Source organism: Gorilla gorilla, chromosome 9 (assembly GCF_029281585.2).
Source record: "Gorilla gorilla gorilla isolate KB3781 chromosome 9, NHGRI_mGorGor1-v2.1_pri, whole genome shotgun sequence".
Classification (NCBI taxonomy): Eukaryota; Metazoa; Chordata; class Mammalia; order Primates; family Hominidae; genus Gorilla; species Gorilla gorilla.
Genome location: NC_073233.2, coordinates 83149865 through 83169451, shown reverse-complemented (window position 1 = coordinate 83169451; position 19587 = coordinate 83149865). Strand labels below are relative to the sequence as shown.

Below are 19587 nucleotides of genomic sequence, written 5' to 3'. Positions count from 1 at the left end.
TATTTGGTGACATAGGGAAGCAGGAGGTGAAAAATGTAGTCCCTGTTTCAGCATCCTGCTGGGTACCAGGACCCAAATGAAGTGCAGCCACAGGGCACTTCTGGGACAGAACAGGGGAGGATGGAATGGAGCCAGATGGTGACAGACCCCTATGCTGATCTCTGCAGTTTGGCTGGATTCTAAGGTGATGGAGAGCCATGCCAGTCTCTTGAGCAGGAGAATGATGTGAGGCTCGCAAGGAGAGGGGATGAAGGCGGGTGACCCTGGTCCTCTTTCACTCCGCCCATCTCCATTAGGAATTCTGTGCGTCTGGTCATCCGGAAGGTTCAGTATGCCCCAGAGAGGCCTGGCCCCCAGCCCACAGCCGAGACCACCAGGCAGTTCCTCATGTCGGACAAGCCCTTGCACCTAGAAGCCTCCCTGGATAAGGAGGTAGGAGGCTCGGACTTGGCAGGGGGTGGGGGCTGCTCCACCAGGGCGTGGGCCTCAGATCCCAGCTCTCTCCTGGCCTGCAAGGATGCCTCAGGTAGGAGCTTCTACCCCCAGCCCAAGGACCACAGGGGTCAGGGAATTTGAAACCTCTCATGGGGGATTTGGAGAAGCCTCTTGGGCCTAAAGGAGTGGCAAAGGGGGCATGAACTTGAGAGATGTGATGGACTTCAGAAGTGAGGAGCAGACCCTCCCGAAGGTCCTGGACATCTCCCCCACACCTCCACCAGCTGCCTGCCTCAGGCCGAGTGCTGAAGGTCAACCAGCATTGCAGAGGGGGCACAGTGGGGGGCCGTGACCTCCCTGCCAAACACTGAGCATCAGGGTGACAAGCCCTGCAGAAGGAAGGGCCTCCCCTCAAACTCTGAATCAAACCCAGCTGACTGATGGCTGCTGTGAGCTTGGGCTGGCCCCTCCTCAAGGTGTGGGCACCCCCTCTCTCTCGGGGCATGGCTGAAGGGAAGTGCCTTGGGGCAAGATGCAAGTTGAGGTCTTTTTGTAGGGATTCAGAGCTGGCTCCCTCAGTGAACTGGTGAGCCCCTCCTCACCTTTCCCTGCTTCTTCCAGATTCTTCTGTGGACAGAATTTAGAGCTGGCAGGGACTTCAGACATCACCTAGTCCAACCCCTTCATTGCACAGAGGGAGACCGTGAGGCTTAGATAACCTACCCACGGTCACACTGCTTTCATCATCGTCAATGTTATTGTTGTTATTGTTGTCGCAATTCCTGCTGGCCAAGCCAGGGCTGGAGCCCAGGACTATCACCTTCCAATTCCGTTATCTTTCAAGGGTCCCACCAGGGAACTGAAGGCTAATGTGCTTGGTGGCTTTCGTGCCACTTAGCAGCAGTGAGAAGTGGCTGATGAACTTGGGGCAAATGTCACAATGCCTTGGGGGATTCGGAGAAGCCTCTTGGGCCTAAAGGAGTGGCAGAGGGGGCATGAACCTGAGGGATGTGATGGACTTCAGATGGGAGCAGCAGACCCTTCTGAAGGTCTGCGCAAGGTCTGGGGAACCCCAGAAGATCGCGTGGGGGCTTTTCTCCCTCCCCTTTCCCTAGAACCTTGCTGTCCTCCCAGCCAACCCTGTCCCTTCTTATGCCCCCCAGATCTATTACCATGGAGAACCCATCAGTGTCAACGTCCACGTCACCAACAACACCAACAAGACGGTGAAGAAGATCAAGATCTCAGGTATCCCAGACAGGGTCAGCTTAGGGGACAGCGAGAGGCAATCTTCCCAAGGGCTGGGGGTGGCTGAAGTATCTCCCCTTGTTAACAGCCTCGTATAAAAAATAGCCACTGAAGCCCAGGGCCTGCTCTGAGCCACAGGGCAAAGCTTTTGAGTTGGGTAAGGCAGGCTGCTTATTGGCTAGGTAATGAGTTTGCTCTTTAAGCCACCTCTTCAGTTTCTTGGGTTCTGGACAAAGCTGTCCTTGAGGGGAAGGCTTTGGTTGTGGAAGGAAATGGGTGTGTTTGGGGCTACCCTTTGGATGTAAGACAGGGGTGGTCTTATGCAGAAGTCCCCACTGGTGGCCTCTGGCCATTGCCTGGGGCTGAATATCCCCAACCCGGGGACGCCTGTGAGACTCCATGGGAGCTACATTCCCGACTCACTCCACCTTGATTCCTCTCCCTCCCTAGTGCGCCAGTATGCAGACATCTGCCTTTTCAACACAGCTCAGTACAAGTGCCCTGTTGCCATGGAAGAGGCTGAGTAAGTGGGCACAAGTCTGGCCTTGGGCGCGTGGGATTGGGTGGGAAAAAGAGAAGCTCTAGGTGTCCTGTTACAGGTCCAGGTGGCTCTTCTCCACCTGGCAGAGGGCTGGGCCTCAGACTTCCTTGCCACTCAGAGTAGATGATCCCGAAGAGCCTTTTAGAAACCATCCACCTGATTTAGCTTCAAGAAAATGCATGCTACAGTCAAGGAAGAGACCCACTAAAACTAGAATGACAAAACAATAGCTAATGAATGTAAGGGGATTTGGGTTGTGAGAAGAAATAATTACGTTGTACAAGAAACCTAGGTTGAAGGGAAATACTTTGTTCTTGGCTTCCTGGTAGCCAGGGCAAAGTGGGTAAGGCACTAGGTACACAGCTCTTGTCTGATAAAGGGGTAATCCAGCTCATTGGGAAAAAGGGGTTGTGTGTGGGAGTGTAGAGAATAATTACACACACAAAAATCATCTAGGTTTGAGGAGAACTACTATGGTTGAGCATGGACCGAACTTTGTCCCAGGCTTGTTGGCAGCTAAGGCAAGAGGAGAGATCTGAAGTGAAACATCTTTACTTACCTAAAGGAAGTAAATGCTCCCATTCAAAGACATACACATTTTTTTTTCCTGGCCCTGCAAGTAATTTCTTGGGGCAATTATACCTGATATAATTTTACATGTATATGTGTATTTGTTTATGTATAATTCCAATCAGTATTTCTTGCAACTGAAAACATTTTTAAAATGTTACTACATGGCCTTTGAAATAGTTTTTAATGTCCTATAGGTGAACATGCTATGATTAGATCAAGCTTTCTCTGGTTACTGGATATTTTTCATATCCACTGTTGATTTTTTCAAAAAAATCAGAGCTATGAGGCATAGATTCCTGATGGTAAAGTGAAGTGATCTAGAACCAGAGTAACATATAATCCCTAAAGAGTAGAAAATCCCAACCACTGCAGATGGTGCCAGCGTCTGCATAACAAATACCAGCAGGGATGGCTGGGGAGGCATTTGCACTCACAGACTTGTTTACTTCTCAGGAAGCGCTGTGGGGCTGGGGTTGCTGCTGCCCCAGTATGTAGAGGAGGAAGTGGCTTAGAGAGATGTGACTTGCAAGTTTGCAAGCAGCAAAGCTGGGGCTGGAACACAGGTCGTCCGACTCCAAGGCTTGTTCACTATCTGCTGCATGACAGCTCTCATTGGAAAGGATGGGGGATAGAGCAAAAGCAAGTAAAAATTGGACAATCAAAACACCCTATATATGATGGATGTGATCAAGCAAGTAAAGTTTTAATTGTCGAGCCTCCATGGTGGGTATATGGGTGCCCAAATAGCTTCATTTATGGTTTATGTGTAGCTATAATTTTTTCTTTTTAAAATTTGTTTAGAGACAGGGCTGGTGCTCACGCCTATAATCCCAGCACTTGGGGAGGCTGAGGCAGGCAGATCACTTGAGGTCAGGAGTTTGAGACCATCCTGGTCAACATGGCAAGACCTCATCTCTACTAAAAATACAAACATTAGTCGGGCATGGTGGCGCACCCCTGTGATCCCAGCTACTTGGGAGGCTGAGGTAGGAGAACTGCTTCAACCTGGGAGGTGGAAGTTCCAGTGAGCCAGGATCACACTACTGTACTCTAGCCTGGGTGACAGAGCAAGACTCTGTCTCAAAAAAAATAAATAAAATAAAATAAAATAAAATTAATTTAAATTAAATTTGTTTAGAGACAGAGTTTCACTCTGTTGCCCATGCTGGAGTGCAGTGGTACGATCATGGCTCACTACAGCCAGCCTCGAACTCCTGGGCTCAAGTGATCCTCCTGCCTCAGCCTCCCAAGTAGCTAGGACTACAGGTGTGCACCACCATATCAGGCTAATGTTTAAAATTTTTTGTAGTGATGGGGTCTTGCTATGTTGCCCAGGCTGGTCTCAAACTCCTGGCCTCAAGCAATCCTCCTGTCAGCCTCTCAAGTTGCTAGGATTACAGGCATGAGCAATTGTGCCTGCTGTGGCTGTACTGTTTTTTTTTTTGAGATGGAGTCTTGCTCTGTCACCCAGGCTGGAGTGCAGTGGAGCAATCTCGGCTAACTGTAAGCTCCACCTCCCAGGTTCATGCCATTCTCCTGGCTCAGCCTCCTGAGTAGCTGGAACTACAGGCGCCCACCACCATGCCCAGCTAATTTTTTTGTATTTTTAGTAGAGACGGGGTTTCACCTTGTTAGCCAGGATGGTCTCCATCTCCTGACCTTGTGATCTACCCGCCTCGGCCTCCCAAAATGCTGGGATTACAGGCGTGAGCCACCACGCCCGGCTGGCTGTAATTCTTTAAATAAATGTGCTTTTTAGCACTGTGCTGCTTGACTAGGATAATCTTTTAGAATATCCGAGATTCAGTCCTGTTTGTGCGTAGAATGTAGATGTGCCTCTTTTGAGTGGCAGTGGTCTCCTTGCCCGAGCTGGGCTGGCCCAAGTGGTCCATGTGTCTAGGGGACAGAGGTTGGCAGAGGGAGACTTGGAGCAGGCTCAGACTAGATATTCTGCTGGGCTGGAGATCAGGGCTGGGGTTGGCTCTGGGGAGGGCCATCTCCACAGCTGCTTCCTTTCTTCCCAGTGACACTGTGGCACCCAGCTCGACGTTCTGCAAGGTCTACACACTGACTCCCTTCCTAGCCAATAACCGAGAGAAGCGGGGCCTCGCCTTGGACGGGAAGCTCAAGCACGAAGACACGAACTTGGCCTCTAGCACCCTGTGAGGACCTGCCCTCCTAGCCCTGGGCTCCTAGTGCATCTTGCCTGATGGGGCCACACCCTCCTTGGTCCCCCCAGTTCAAAGACAAGGCTCAGGCTACCCTCTCCATAGCCTTGTCAGGGCCTGTCCTCAGGTGCTTGACTTGTCAGGGAAGCTGCCTCCTTACTCCCACCCCTACCCAGGGGTGACTGAGAGAATAAGATGGACCACTAGGCCAGCTCACTCAGGCAGTGCTGGGCTCTGCTACCATGCCTGGGGGAGGGCAACCTGGGAAGGCTTCCTGCAAGAGGTGGCAGCTTCTGACGTAATGCCTTTAGTCAGATGGGGTGTCCCTGAGGAGAGACCAGGGTGGTAGCTTGGTTAGACCCAACATGGGGTGCCCCTCCAAGTCAGGGGTCCCAGGGCATCTGGTCACTCCTGCTGCACAGTCATCGTGGATGCCTCTAGGCTACTCTGCTCCAGCAGAGCCCTGGCTATGGGGATGCCATCTTGCCCTCTTGCGAGTGTGCTCCTTCAGGGGGGCTTTGGCCTACGTCTAGAGCAGCCGCCACTCCCAGCACAGACTCAGCTCTCTTCAGCAGCCCCTGCACAGCCTCCCACTTACCTGAAGCTTTTTGCCCTGTCTCCACCCTGGCTCACACCCTACCCATCTTCAAGACCCGGCTGAAGCACAACCTTTGCGGAGAAGTCCTTCTCTGATGGCCCCCACCCCACCCCAGCTGCCTCGCCTTCCGTGAACTCCCCGTGTGGCCCTTTCTGCCCATGGGTTGCTGAGAGAAGCAGAATCCATCTGAGGGGAGGAGGAGCCTGGCCCTCATGGGGGGGACGCTGGCCTGGGCAGGGAGAGGGGCTCAACAGGGCCACTCAGTGAGCGAGTCTTACAGTCAGACTTGGAACCGGGGCTCTGGGTCCCTGCTACCTAAGGGCACTGCTCGCCTTCCTCACCTCCACTGGGCTCTATTGGACGTGGTAGCTGAGTGGCTAGCCAGATGGGGGATGGATGGCCACTGCCCCCCAGCACACCCACCCCTGAGGTGTCTCGCCCACCTGGCAAGGCCCCTAAACTGGCTCCCCTGTGTCACTTTGCAGGTTGAGGGAAGGCGCCAACCGTGAGATCCTGGGGATCATTGTTTCCTACAAAGTGAAAGTGAAGCTGGTGGTGTCTCGGGGCGGGTGAGTGCTCCAACCAAGCCCAAGACCCTGGAGTGCAGAGGGGAGCGTCCCAGGTGCCCACAGGCCCCTGCCCCATTCTGCCTGTTTGCAGCCCTTTTAGCTGCATCCACCTTGGAGGAGGAACCTCCTGTCCCTTCTTTTCCTTCCTTCTGTTCCTCTTTCTCCCCCGCCCGCTTTCCTTCTCTTCCTTCCTTGGCCCTCAGCCCCTCTCTTACCCCCACCCATCTCTTTCTCTCTCTCCTCCTCCTCTATCCTGGGTCTGGGCTCGCACTGAGGATTGGCCATGCCCAGGGGATGGCGTCCTCAGAGTCTTTGCTGTGGGATCCCCAGGGGTGCCATCTCCTTATCACACTTTGGGCATAGCACCCACCCCCATGCATGCCCAAGCTGATTTTCTGAGGAAACGGCTAAAAGGGCTCAGAACCCAGAGCTGGATTGGGGATTTGCTAGTCAGCTTTCCCACTTTACAGATGGTGAAACAGAGGCCCAGACAGTGCCCCAAACATTGCCTGAAATCTCCTCTCCTAACTCAGGTCATAGTGGTGGACCAGACTGCCCTGCCCTGGAGCATAGTTTGGTGGAAGCTCAGGGAGAAAAACAAACAAACAAACTACTGTGTTTCTTTTTTGTAACTTAATTCATAAATTTCTGTGAAAAGATTGAAAAGCTAAATCCCATTAGACATTGGGTCTCCTTGATTATTAGAAGAATGCCTCTTGGCAGGTGGCAGTGTGTAATCCTGACCTTATATAATAGGACATCTCAAAATTACAAATCCCAAATCCTGTGTCTGGTGACCTTTCAGGACCCACAGTCCCTCAAACATTCTTGGCAACCCCGGAGTCCTTCCCTCTGCCTTTAGCTAGTCCGGCCTCCCTTGGGACAGGCAGCACCGGGGTTAATTTTTACACTGCCTTGACAGATGAGGATCCTGGGGCTCAGGGGTTTGCTGAGCTGGGTCTGGATCCCAGTCCCTCGGGGCAGGGCTAATGCCATTTCAGTGTATCCCTGAAAGAGCAGTCAGGGCTGTGCAGGGGGGTGGGTGGGAGTGTGTCCCGTGGGTCTTCTCTATCCGGGGGACAGCAGAAGTGGTGAATGAATGTGCTTTTTGTTTTCTTCCTCTCTGAACTCTCTCCTGACCACTTCTCCTGCCTCCTCTGACCCACCCAGCCTGTTGGGAGATCTTGCATCCAGGTAAATTCCTCCCTTCCACCTGGTTCACCCACCTTCCTGGAGGGCCTGGAGCCCATTGGCTGACCAGAATCACAGGGCACTGGGTTGGAAGGAATCTTAGTGGTCATTTCAGATAGCCAGGTTCAGGTGTGAGCTGGGAGACACAATTTCTCCTTAACAAACCTCACCTTGCTCTTCCATCCCACCTGAGTGACAGGGATCTTTACAGAGAGCAAAGCCTGATTACACTGATACAGGGAGTGGCCCCCAAGAGAGCTGTCTGAATTACTGATCACCTGAATTATAGGAGCTTTTGGAGAAATGCAGACTTCATGGCTTTCAAACTTCTACACTAGTGAGGATGAACTGCTGGCCAAGTGTTGCTAAGGAGAGGTCCTCAGGAGATCCTATTTTGTAAATAAGGTCTCCTTGCAGCCACCTGGATGCACTTATATTCCAAAAATGCATGTACCCCAAACACAGCAGTTTGGCCTCCTTCTGTCACAAGATGGCAGTGTGGCTCATCCTAAGAAATCTTAAACTAATTTGACAGGTGAAATTCATTCAATTCAATTCAGTTCCATATCATTCAGCAAAGATTTCCTCAACCCAGGCTTGTGTCCAGGCTGGTGCTGAGTGCCAGAGTCCCAGAGAGGAATCAGATGTGGTCCCTGACCTTATCGTTCCTGGCCCGGTAGAAGGTTAAGATCCAGATTCTTCCACTAAAATGTTGGCAAACCCAGTCTTCCACCAGCTCCATTCTGAAGCAATCCGCAAAGCAAAAGGGAAGAAAAAAGAGAAGGGAAAAAAAGGCCAAATAGCTCTGACAGCCTTATAAAACCCCCAGGTTCCCAATGAGGGGACTTAAGTAACGATTCTGGCAGGCACAAGCTTCACATTTTTATTTTTATTTTTTATTCTGAGACAAGGTCTGATTCTATTGCCCAGACTGGAGTGCAGTGGCACAAACTTGGTTCACTGTAACCTCCTCTGCCTCCTGGGCGGAAGCCATCCTCCCACCTCAGCCTCCTGAGTAGCTGGGACTACAGGTGTGCTCTACTATGCCCAGCTAATTTTTTTTTTTTTTTTTTTTTGAGACAGAATCTCACTCTGTCGGGTAGGCTGGAGTGCAGTGGCGCGATCTTGGCTCACTGCAACCTCCGCCTCGCAGGTTCAAGCAGTTCTCTGCCTCAGCCTCCCAAGTAGCTGGGATTATAGGCACCCGCCACCACACCCGGCTAATTTTTGTATTTTTAGTAGAGGCAGGATTTCACTATCTTGGCCAGGCTGGTCTTAAACTCCTGACCTCATGATCCACCCGCCTCGGCCTCCCAAAGTGCTGGGATTACAGGCGTGAGCCACCGCGCCCAGCCTAATTTTTGTATTTTTAGTAGAGATGGGTGGTGGGGGCAGTGTCTCACCAGGTTGCCCAGGCTGGTCTCGAACTCCTGAGCTCAAGGGATCCTCCCGCCTTGGCCTCCCAAAGTGCTAGGATCACAGGCGTGAGCCACTGCGCCTGGTCAGGCTTCACAGTTTAACTCAGCTCTTTAGCTGCCTCATCTCCCAGAAGTTCCCGTGGTTCTAGAAGACAGGCTTTGTTATTCCCGCTTCCAAGTTGAGCTCAGTGAGACTCAAAGCTAGAAAGTGCTGCACCAGCGGGTGGCGAGGCTGGTGGAACAGACCTTTCTAATTGCACGGCTTGTGCCTCTGACCACTCCATTCCCTGTCCCTTCCTCTTTCCCAGCTGGGCTCTGGACAACAAGATCAGTGGGATGTGGCTTGTGCCTGTAGGCACTCGCAGTTGGGCGGTCTCCTAGGGTGATGTCACCCCAAGCCGAGAGGAGCCTTCAGGGTTGCTTTTGTTAGTCTCAATTCTGCTACTGTCACACAGTGATCAAGGGTGTGGTTATGGAGCCAGAATCTAATAATAACCATTAATAGCTGTGTGGCCTTGGGCAAGATATTTTAATCTCCTCATGCCTCAATGTCCCAGTCTGTACATTGGGGATAATAATAGGGTTGTTGCGAGGATTAAATGAGTTACTCTATGGAAGGGGCTTACAGTAATCCTTGGCACAGGGTCAGTACCATGTGAATACCTTCTCTTATTCTGTCCATCAGGGCCAAGTACAGAGAAAGCCCCATCAGAAGCACTGGCTGGTGGCTGGGTCTTCCCAGCCGCTTTCCCCTGCATCCCCACAGTGTAATCAGCCTTGGGCCCTGGGGCCATCCCAAACCTGACTAAACTGACCTCAACAGTGCTTCATCCAGATTGCAGGGGTGCTAGGGTCACCTGAGCACTTTTACAAGAGCACCCTGGAGGTGTTGCAAGATGGGATGGTGTGAGGGTGGGAGGAGCTCCAACCTGGAAGTTGGGAAGGGCAGTGTCAGGGGAGGCGAGGGTGGCTGTAGCGATTTGAGGTGGGCGGGGTCCCAGGGCACCTCTGGAGCCCCGCAGTGACCATGGTGCATGCTGCCCTGGGCAATCCTGTCCCACCCCTGGGCCTCCTCCCAGCCTGTGGGAACCCAGAGAGCCTTCTCAGGGAAGAGGAGGCTTCCATTTCTTTTTGGGACCAGAGGAAGTCTCCTCGTCCAGCTCCCAGGCAGACCGAGGCTCCGAGTGGCAGAACTGGGGCTGGAGGGCATCTTTTGGATCTACCTCCTCTGATGGCAGAACCCTCTGCAGTCCTCGGACTGACAGGGCATCGACATCAAGTCTCACAGCCTGCGAGTCCGCTCAAGGCTCACTGGGTCTGGGTCTCTGTTTCAGCGACGTGGCCGTGGAACTGCCCTTCACCCTAATGCACCCCAAGCCCAAAGAGGAACCCCCGCATCGGGAAGGTGAGCAGAATCTGTAGGTCTCTGGGGTAGGGGTTCTCCAGCAGCTGCCACGTGACCCTGTAACCCACCCCGCCCTGGGTTCGCCCTCAGCCCAGTCACCCTTTTCTCGGGTCCCCAGATCTTTTGTGGGGTCCAGAACTCGATTTGCTTCTGACCCCACCAGGAGACAGTGAGGCGTGGCTCCTGTTCCCCATGGGAGAGGGAGGCCAGGAGTGGAGAAGGGAACTCATTGGCCGTGCTTTGAGCCTCTATCTTGCACCCAGGCATGGGCTGGATCCCGTTTGGAAGTAGGGGAAGGGGCTGCTTGGATAAGATAACCGTTGGACACACTATTGTCATGTTTTTCTTCTTCTTTTTTTTTTTTTGGTTTTGAGACACAGTCTCACTCTGTTGCCCAGGCTGGAGTGCAGTGACGTGATCTTAGCTCACTGCAACCTCCGCCTCCCAGGCTCAAGAGATTCTCCTGCCTCAGCCTCCCGAGTAGCTGAGATTACAGGCGACTGCCACCACACCTGGCTGATTTTTGTATTTTTAGTAGAGACGGGGTTTCACCATGTTGGCCAGGCTGGTCTCAAACTCCTGACCTCAGGTGATCTTCCAGCCTCAACCTCCCAAAGTGCTGGGATTACAGGCATGAGCCACCATGCCTGGCCTGGCCTCTTTTTCAAGTGATAGCAGATTGGTCATATTTCATTGAATCTGAGACTTTCAGTGGAGAGAGACAACATAATTAATAGTAGGTACGATTAGGAAAAAACTTCCATGGTTAAACTGTGCAGTGCCATCGACGGTAAGACACACTCCAAGTTTGGAGATGTTAAAATGTGAAGGAAAATATAAAAAAGATTGTCTTAGAATTGGTGAATGGCATGCATGCAAGGAATTAATGTAATTCATGTTGGAGACCTGTCAAAAGAAACAGAAGTTTAGAGGATTTTCTGTTCTTCTGGGGCTGCAGTGGGGATCCGGGGCCCTCCTGGTGCCATCCTCCCTGCCTTTCAGATGATTTGGGGTGTTTCAGTACCAGGAATGAGTCCTCCCCCATCTCCATTCCCCTTTATCCTTTGCCCTCCTCATGTTAGTCTGGTTGTCCCAGGGTGGGGGCCTGTGCTTACTCGCCCCGTGCTCATCCACTCACTAACCCCTGGACACCCTCCCCACCCACCCTGTGTTTAGTTCCAGAGAACGAGACGCCAGTAGATACCAATCTCATAGAACTTGACACAAAGTAAGCTGAACCCTGCCTGCAGACATCCGGGGGGTGGGCTGCGGGTGGGCGGGGTGGAGGGGGTCATTTGCGTATATGCTTATTAACTCCTGAGGAGCCGCTGGTCTAACCCCGTCTGCTGAGAGCCACCTCTGCTCGCCTCTTCAGCAACCCGCTTGCCTGCATGTGACTTGAAGGACCCTCCGTGCCTGTTCCTCTTCCTCCTGCCTTGGTGGGGTCTGTCTTCCTCCCTCGTCCTTGCACGTCCGTCCGTCAGTCCGTTCGTCCATCCACAGCGCCTGCTCGGCTCACACAGGGCTGGTCCATGGCCCTGGGCTCGGCTCTCCTGTCCTGCCCACGCCAACCAGTGGAATCAGGCTGTGGGGTGGGCAGGGGACTGGGGATCTTGTTGCTTCTGACTCCTGAGGACCAACCGATGTGGATTTCCCTGCGGTCAAAGGCCATCGAGTCACCGGACAGTGGCCAGAGGGGGAGGACCTGGGCCGACTGCACGGACCACCTCCAGGTCCAAGTGGCTTTCTTGCTCCAGCTCCAAAGCCAATCTTCCCTTGTCCCCCAGGAGAAATCTGGGGTGTGGGGGTCTCAAGTCACCCCATGAGGATGCCCCATGCACTGGCTGAACCCTGTTGGGCAGGGGACCCGGGTGGACACCTGCGTGGTCCTAAGTGGACATGTTTCATGGTAGAAGGGAACTCGCTGTTCTTAAAGGCAGTCTAGTCCTGAAACCCCACTCAAGCCTCCCCTTTCCTCACGAACAGGTCCTCTGCCCCCCTATTTAGATTCACATCCTCCTACCCCAGCCTTCTTCTGTCCGGGATCCCCCAAGGTAGAATCTGAGCTGACACTTCTGGGAGAAAGGTTCTTCATGGTCTTCTCTTCCATTAAGCCAAACTACTCCTTGCTGTCCAGAAACGGGAATGCTACCTAAGGGTAGTTTTCTGGGTGGTGGGGTGGGGTTTGCCGGGCCTTTTCTTGGGGGATTCAGAACATGCTGTGAAACTACTGGTGGCCTGGCCTCTCACAGTGGGAATAAGTCCTTCCTCTGGCTACAGAGCCACACTGCTCCCCCCACCTCCTAAAGAACCAGGTTACTTTTCTAGCCCTCAGGCACAAGAGTCAAATTCATGCCCCTCTCTGCCCCTTTCGTGACTGGCCCGAGTCCTGATTTGACTGTCCCCACTGCCACAGGTGGCACCCACATGTGCCAGCCAGACAGGCTTTTCTGCTCATGGTCAGCCCCAGAGGCCAGAGACCTCAGAGAGGGTGGTTCTCCCCGGCCCCAGAGCCATACTCTGAGTCACATCTGGCTGGGCCTCTGGATAAGCCTACTCTCCCTGCCCCTGCAAACATACCACATTTTCCTTGTCTCTCCCACCAGTGATGACGACATTGTATTTGAGGACTTTGCTCGCCAGAGACTGAAAGGCATGAAGGATGACAAGGAGGAAGAGGAGGACGGTACCGGCTCTCCACAGCTCAACAACAGATAGACGGGCCGGCCCTGCCTCCATGTGGCTCCGGCTCCACTCTCGTGCACTCGGATGCTTATTCGTCTTCTTCCCGTTCTGGTTTCTTTTCCCCTTTGTTCTTCCAGTTTCTACCAGGGGGCCCCGTGGGCTTCCAGATCACGGTGATGAACCTCTGGCCTCAGGAGTGGCCCCACATCACCACGCCAACAGGACCACAGCGCACTGGCTCCACCCCATCTCTGCCATCTCCACTCCCCTCCTTTTCATGCTGTCTCCCAGAAAAGCTGCCAGGGCTCTGGCCTTGGAATTGGACTTGAGATGGGGAGCAGACAGGGGAGGATGGGGAATGTGGGACACGGTGTGGTGGGCATGAGGGCTTGGAGGGGTGGGGATGAGGGCTCAAGACACGAGAGAAGATGTCCACGGTCCCAGGTGGTTAACAAAGTTCTGGCAGCTAAAAGATGACCGCATTGAAGGCCACCTCCTTCTGGCTGGGAGGGGCAGACCTGTGGACAGATTCTCAATGCCTTTTTGAAGTTCTGACCCACCAAAGACCTTCTGCCTTCACCCTCCTCCCCACCTGATGTCCCTCTGTGTCTGATAGTGATGTTGGTGAAAGTTCGTAGACCCCAGGAGTAGAGAAAAGCAACTGGACTGACTTTCTTACCAGCAGTTACCTAGACTGAGGCAAGCTGTGTGGACTCACCCAAGTATATTTCAGTACTGTCAGGCTGTGACATCTTAGCTACCTTGTATTTCAAGTGCATGGCCCTGTCTAGAGATATGCACAGAGAGAAAAGCAGAGGGAGGGAGGGAGGGGGTCTTCAGCAAGCACCAGCTCCCAGCAGAGTGAGCTGAAGCTCCTGAGGAGGGTTCCCGAAGGGGGGCGCTCAGAGATGGGGGCAGGGGGCGGGGAGAGGAGAGTCTGCCTTATGTCCCTTCCTTGTGGACTTCACATGGTCATGCAGGAAGTGAGGATGGGTGTCCAGCGGGGGCCGAGGCCACTAGTGTCCTCCTGCTTCCCCCTGCCATTCTCCAGGGCTGGACTGACCCTACGGACTGGGAGAGAGTGCCTGAGGCCACCATGCCACAGTCAAAGGGGGTCCTATCTCAGAAGGTGGCAGCATCCACTGAGATATCCTCACCCGAAGGGAAGGAGGCTGCTGGGTAGCAAATAAGCCCCTTCTTTTCTTGGTGAGTTGATGACCTCCAGTAGCTCCCAGTGTCATGGGTACCCAGTACGCATTAGCTGGTGTTGGGTCGATTGAGACCTGGGGCAATTCCTGGGGCAAGAAGCCAGATGGGAGATGAGATAGAAAGTGTTAGGAGTTATCCTCTTTGCCTGGCCTTTGAGAGTAACTTACTGTGTGACTTTGGGCAAGTTCCTTCCCCACTCTGGGCCTCAGTTTCTCACTTGGGAAAGCAAGGAGTTTGACCAGATGGTCACAATGGGCCTTCCTAGCTCTGGCCACAAAGAATTTGTGAACATTAGAGCTCCTGCTCTGGTGGGTAGAGCCAGAGCTGCTGACTGGTCTCTCTGCCTCCAGAGGGGATTTATTGGACCTCAGAGGTGGCAGGGCCCTATGGAGCACCAACTCCCCTCAACCCCACCCTGTGCCCAAGACTGGGAAGGGACTGATGTCAGGCTGTGGCCATAGCTAGCATGAGTTGCCCAAGGAGGGACAGAGCATATCTTTGCTGAGGCTTGGCTGAGGGGCTTATGATAGGGCTTGCAGTACCTCACAGCCCCCTGTGGGCACAGACACCCTGAGGTTTACCCAAGCAAATATATTGATTAGCAGGACAAGGGCTCTCTCCTCAGTTTCTGCTCCCTTCCATCTCTCTCCCATACTTGTCTGAAAAGAGAGACAAAAAAATCTTATAAAAGTGGCCTCTCAATCCTTTCCAGTCCAGCACCTCCTGGGGCAGGCAGTGTGACTTATTTCCTGTGGTGAAATCACCTGTTTCACAAGCCTGGCAGCGCGACTTCTGAGTCTCATGACCACTCAACCCAAGGGACCCCTCCCCAGACCAGAACCAAGTCAGCTGGGGGCTGTCGTACTACCCTGTCCAGTCTTGAGGGCCTAGTTGCAGGTCCCCCAGGCATCCAGCTCCTCCTAGAGCTTGCTAGGCAGGCTGCACCTCATCTGGGCAGGCGCAGAGCTGATGAAATGCTGGAGCAATGCATGGCAAACATATGCCCTCCAGTATCTTCTGAAACCTTTGGGGCTGACACAAGATCCTTTAGTGTCTGGGATGACCTCTTTCCTGCAAACTTCTTCCCCTATCCCTTACTCATGCATGGAAAAGGTTTGTCAGGCCGGTTTCCCGAGCCTCCTCCACCTCAACATCACGCTCACCCTTTTGGGTTTAGCCCAGTGTTATTTAGCAAATTTCTCCAGCTGCAGGGAAGGATCAGAGCACTATCTTTTTTTTTTTTCCTCCTGGAGCCAGGACTGCACAAGGCAATGGCCAAATTTAGTTGAATTCAGCCTACCATCCTTTGCTGATGACTCAGCTCTATGCCAAGTACTGGAGACACAGAGATGGGTCAGTCCCAGCCCCTATCCTCAGGAAGCCCATGGTCAGGGAAACGTTGTAGGGAGAAGTAATAGAGGGCAGTTGCCTTCAGGGCTCCTGGTGGCTGCTGGTCCCTATGGTGCCTTGATGTGAATTAGAAGACGGTGCCCTTTCCAGGTGGATTCAGACCTACACTAGAATGCACAGCTTTGGGAGTGACACACAGGTTGGATTTTAGCACCCCTTGCCCCTTGGCCAGGTGCCCTGCTGCACGGCCATATGCTGCAGCCTCGAGGGACACACGGGCCAAAGTGTTTCCTTCAGCCTCTTCCTGGAGAGGAAGCCCCAGGTCATGTTTCCAAGCTTCTGGTCAACTCCAGGCACCACCTCCCAGCCCCCAAACATGGCCGAGCCAGTGCTTCTCTGCAGGGCCCCTTTCCTTTCTGGAGTCAGCCTGTCCAGGTGATACCTTGAAGTGAAACTAGGGGTGGGGGAGCCTCACTAGGCCCCAGGCACCATCCCACAGTACTGGCGGTTTCTCTGCCAAGTGTTTGGGGCCTGCACTGGCCAAGCCATCCGTCACTGGGACTTTGCAGTGCGCCCTGTGGGTGGCGTGTGGACACCGGTCCGGGCAGGAAGGAAAAGCATGCCCTGGTGAAAACCCACTGAGCAGAGAGCCAGCGGGACCTCCTCAGCATTCCACCCAGGGGAAGAGTTCAGTCCCCACGAAGATAAGGACTGAGTTATTTGGCTGCACCTCTCCTCAGCCTCAAAGCTCAGACCTGCTAGAGTGGGTTCACCTGGCTGTTGGTTCTGTGGGAGAGTTCCTGACAAGCTGGTTCCTACATGGTGCAGTAAAAGGAACTCTGTCCTGGAAGTCCCCAATGCCGCCTCTCAGTCCTGCCTGTCACCAACCACCTGGGGGGCTTGGGCAAGCTACTCAACCTCTGGGGCTCAGTTTCCCTAACTGTAAAATGGGATTGTAATCCCTTCCCTGCCTGACGCAGGAATTGTTACGAGGCCCAGATGAGATGAAAGTCAGCGGTCAGGGCTCTGTAAGTTGAAAATGGCTGGATGTGTGTGGCCCTGCCACTGCAGGGATGGCCCAAGGTCACACAGGAAGTTTGCTGCAGGAGGAGCCCTCCCCACCAGTCTTCATCGCTTGCCCTGCTTCTCACTTAGGCAGATGTCAACCAGAATGAGATACAGCCAATTTGGCTTTGATGACCCAGCTGAGAGGGAAATTTAGATACAATTCAGGAATATCATGCCCAAAAATAGTGGTCCCAGCAACCAGGACACAGAGGGAAGACATGGATATTGTCAGTGATTGGTGGAGGGGGACATCTTGGACCCTCCTAGGCCTGGTGTCACATCTCCCATCTCTCAGACCCCACAGAGGCCAAGGGGCCTTGGCCCTGACCCAGGTTAAAGAGAGCCACCAGCCCCCAGGCTCAGGGAGCTGAAACCACCCATCCGCAGAAATCTAAGGGCAAGGAGAAATAGAAATTGTCTGTTCCTTCCCTTCAAAGTGTAAGGCCTCTTCCAGGAGCAACTGAAGCCACCACAGCTTCTCAGTGACATTGGGAGGGCTTCGGGCCCAGGGAAAACCCAAGCCTTTTGTCCTGAGAGCTGAGCCACAGCGGACGCAGTGGCGTCAGCATCCCAGAGCGGCAGCTTCTCTCCTGCCTGTCACTGGGGACTGGTTGCTCTCCACCCATCCAGGAGGAAGGGGTTAGGTCCCAGTCTTACAACTCTTATAGGGTCTCATGACATAAGCCTATGCCTGTTCTGATATCTATATTTTTTAAACTCAAAAGGACCAAAACACTCCTGAACCCTCATCTGTACGGCCTGCACTGGGCTTGGTGTTTCCTCCTGGCCCAGGCAGCTCCATCTCTTCTGCCATTCCTCCTGGACTAAAGTGGCAGGACTCCACCTCTACCACTTCCCCACAGGGTCACTGCACAGCGGCTTCAAAGACAGGCCCTGTTGAAGGGGAAACATCCTCTCCCCATCACACTCCAACTCGTCACCCCAAAAGGGAATTCAAAGCACAGGTCTGTGGGGCCTATGGTTTGTAGACACTGACACAGTGGTTTTCAAACCAGGTGCTGCGGAACCCCTGATATTCCACAGAGCTTTGTCAGGGGATGCTAAAGTGGGAAGATGGGAGTGGAGGCAAAGGATAGGTTTCCAGCCCTCCTCCCATTTCCACCGCCACCAGAATAACTCTGCTTTTATTTGTCTTGCCTACTGAGATTTCATTTTCAAGCTTTCTTTGAAGAAAAACTTCAAACCACCATCTCGAGGTTTGATCTTAGACCAGCCAGCACAGGTTCTATTCTTGCTGTTCATGTTGGAATGGCTCCAGCGTTCCAGTACAAAGTGTCTTTGTGTTGGAACTTGGGTCACAGACCCAGGCGCAAGCATTTATACACACACACACACACACACACACACACACACACACACACACACACACACACACACGTACATAGTTGATGGTTTTTCTAGCCAACCCACCCTGAAGCTCTGGCCAAGGTTTGATTTGGACAGGGGCCTGGTGCTCAGTGGGGATGGGTCGTGACCCTGATATTGGCCCATGAAGCATGGGGAGCTCTGGAGCAAGGAAACAGGCTCAATCCCCCACTGAGGACTTGTGTCTGCACCCCTATCTGGCACCCCACTTTCCTGGCCTAGGCCCAAGGGACACAGCAGGAGAAGCAGTGTGATGGAGAGAGAGGCTAGGGTTAAATTCATCTTTACACAGAGCCGGATAGATGGAAATCTTGGCTCACATAAAAGACAGACTCAGGGAGGATTTTATGACAAAAGTCCCTCCTTTGAGGGCAGGATTCCCCCAGGAATCCTGGACACTTTAGTGAGACCTGGACCAGCCCTTGGCACAAAACCCTGCCTGCCCTGTCCCCCACTCCCACCCTCCAGGGAATTCTAGGTGAAAATGTGAAGCTCAGGGCACAGCAAGTGCATGACACGGGTGTATTACATTTGGTCCGAGTGTGTCCTTAGTTTCCCTGTGTGCAAAATGGGGCTAGTCCAGGCTCTTCCCACCTCACTGGGACAATTGCAAGGGTCATAGGAGAGGTGGGTATGATAGGTGGTCATATGAGGTGGTGAGTATGAGAGGTGGGTGCCTCACAAACTCGGGGTATGGTCCTGACCTGCATGGCAGATGAGCAGAGCACTTGGGAACGAGCATAGGAAGTGCCATCTTCCCGGGCATCTCTGCTCAGTGTTAAGGTCTAGCCACAGACACTGTGGGACCTGCCTCTTCCTATGGAATGGGGGCCTGCATGGGTTGTGTCCTGGGGCAGGAGTGAGGGATGGCTGGGAAGAATCTCCAGGTCTGTGGCCCTTGTGTTGAGTGATTATTTTGTGACACTCTCATTCCTGGACCACCTGCCTGGTTTATCTGTTATACCTGTGGCATTCTTATTATGTCAGACAAGTTATTATAGTTCTTTCAACTCTAACAAATGAACAAAAGAACAATAAATAGGAGGCCATTAAAGGTCTTTTGTGGCATAGGATGCTGGCTGTGCTTTCATTTCTGTCTCATAAGCCCATGGCAGGTCAAAGACCAAGAAATGCTTCCCTGCTGCTCTGGACTGGCAGATGGGGCTCATCACTGGGTGAGGTGCTCTCTTCCCTTGTCTGTGGCCCCAGCTCCAGCCTGGTCCTTGTACCAACTTCTGGAGACTGCCAAAAACTTTTCTCCTGTCCCTCTTCTGCCACTGTTCAGCCTTATGGCCTTGGGAAGCTGGCATACCTCTCATCCCTCTCAGATACCACAGGATTTTGTGACCCATGGTTTGCTCCTGGGGTGAAGCCATCCTATCTTCTATCTTTGGCACCACTGACCACATCAGCGGGAGTCCTCGCCCCAGCCCCAGCCCTGGTTCTTGTTCACTTCTTATCTCCTGCTCTGCTGGGTCTTCCTGAAGTCACTTCAGTTTTCAAAGACTTATGTGCCACCTAGTCTAACAGAACATATGGGAGGAGTAAGGATATCAGTGAGGAAGAGTCGATGTTCTAATAGATAATGTACTGTATTAACACAAAAGGAAGACGCCCATGCATATAAGATGACTTTCCTAGAAAATTAATTATATATGAAATATATATATATTTTATTTATTAATTTATTTATTTATTTTGAGACAGCGTCTGGCTCTGTTGCCCAGGTTGGAGTGCAGCGGC

The 19587-nt window shown here is 52.9% G+C and overlaps 1 protein-coding gene across 3 annotated transcripts in view; it reads left to right on the top strand.

Annotated features, from left to right (window-relative positions):
* ARRB1 (arrestin beta 1) overlaps positions 1–18917 on the top strand; it is a 91615-nt gene extending 72698 nt beyond the window's left edge. The window contains exons 8-16 of one of the 3 annotated variants that reach the window (XM_004051822.5): positions 297–432; positions 1599–1683; positions 2134–2206; positions 4822–4959; positions 6049–6132; positions 7303–7326; positions 10076–10146; positions 11323–11374; positions 12753–18917. In XM_004051822.5, the coding sequence (XP_004051870.1) occupies positions 297–432; positions 1599–1683; positions 2134–2206; positions 4822–4959; positions 6049–6132; positions 7303–7326; positions 10076–10146; positions 11323–11374; positions 12753–12864 (775 nt within the window). In that variant the 3' untranslated portion in view covers positions 12865–18917. The other 2 variants (XM_019037256.4, XM_004051821.5) reach the window with 2 other exon arrangements.
* The last annotated feature ends 670 nt before the right edge of the window (positions 18918–19587 follow it).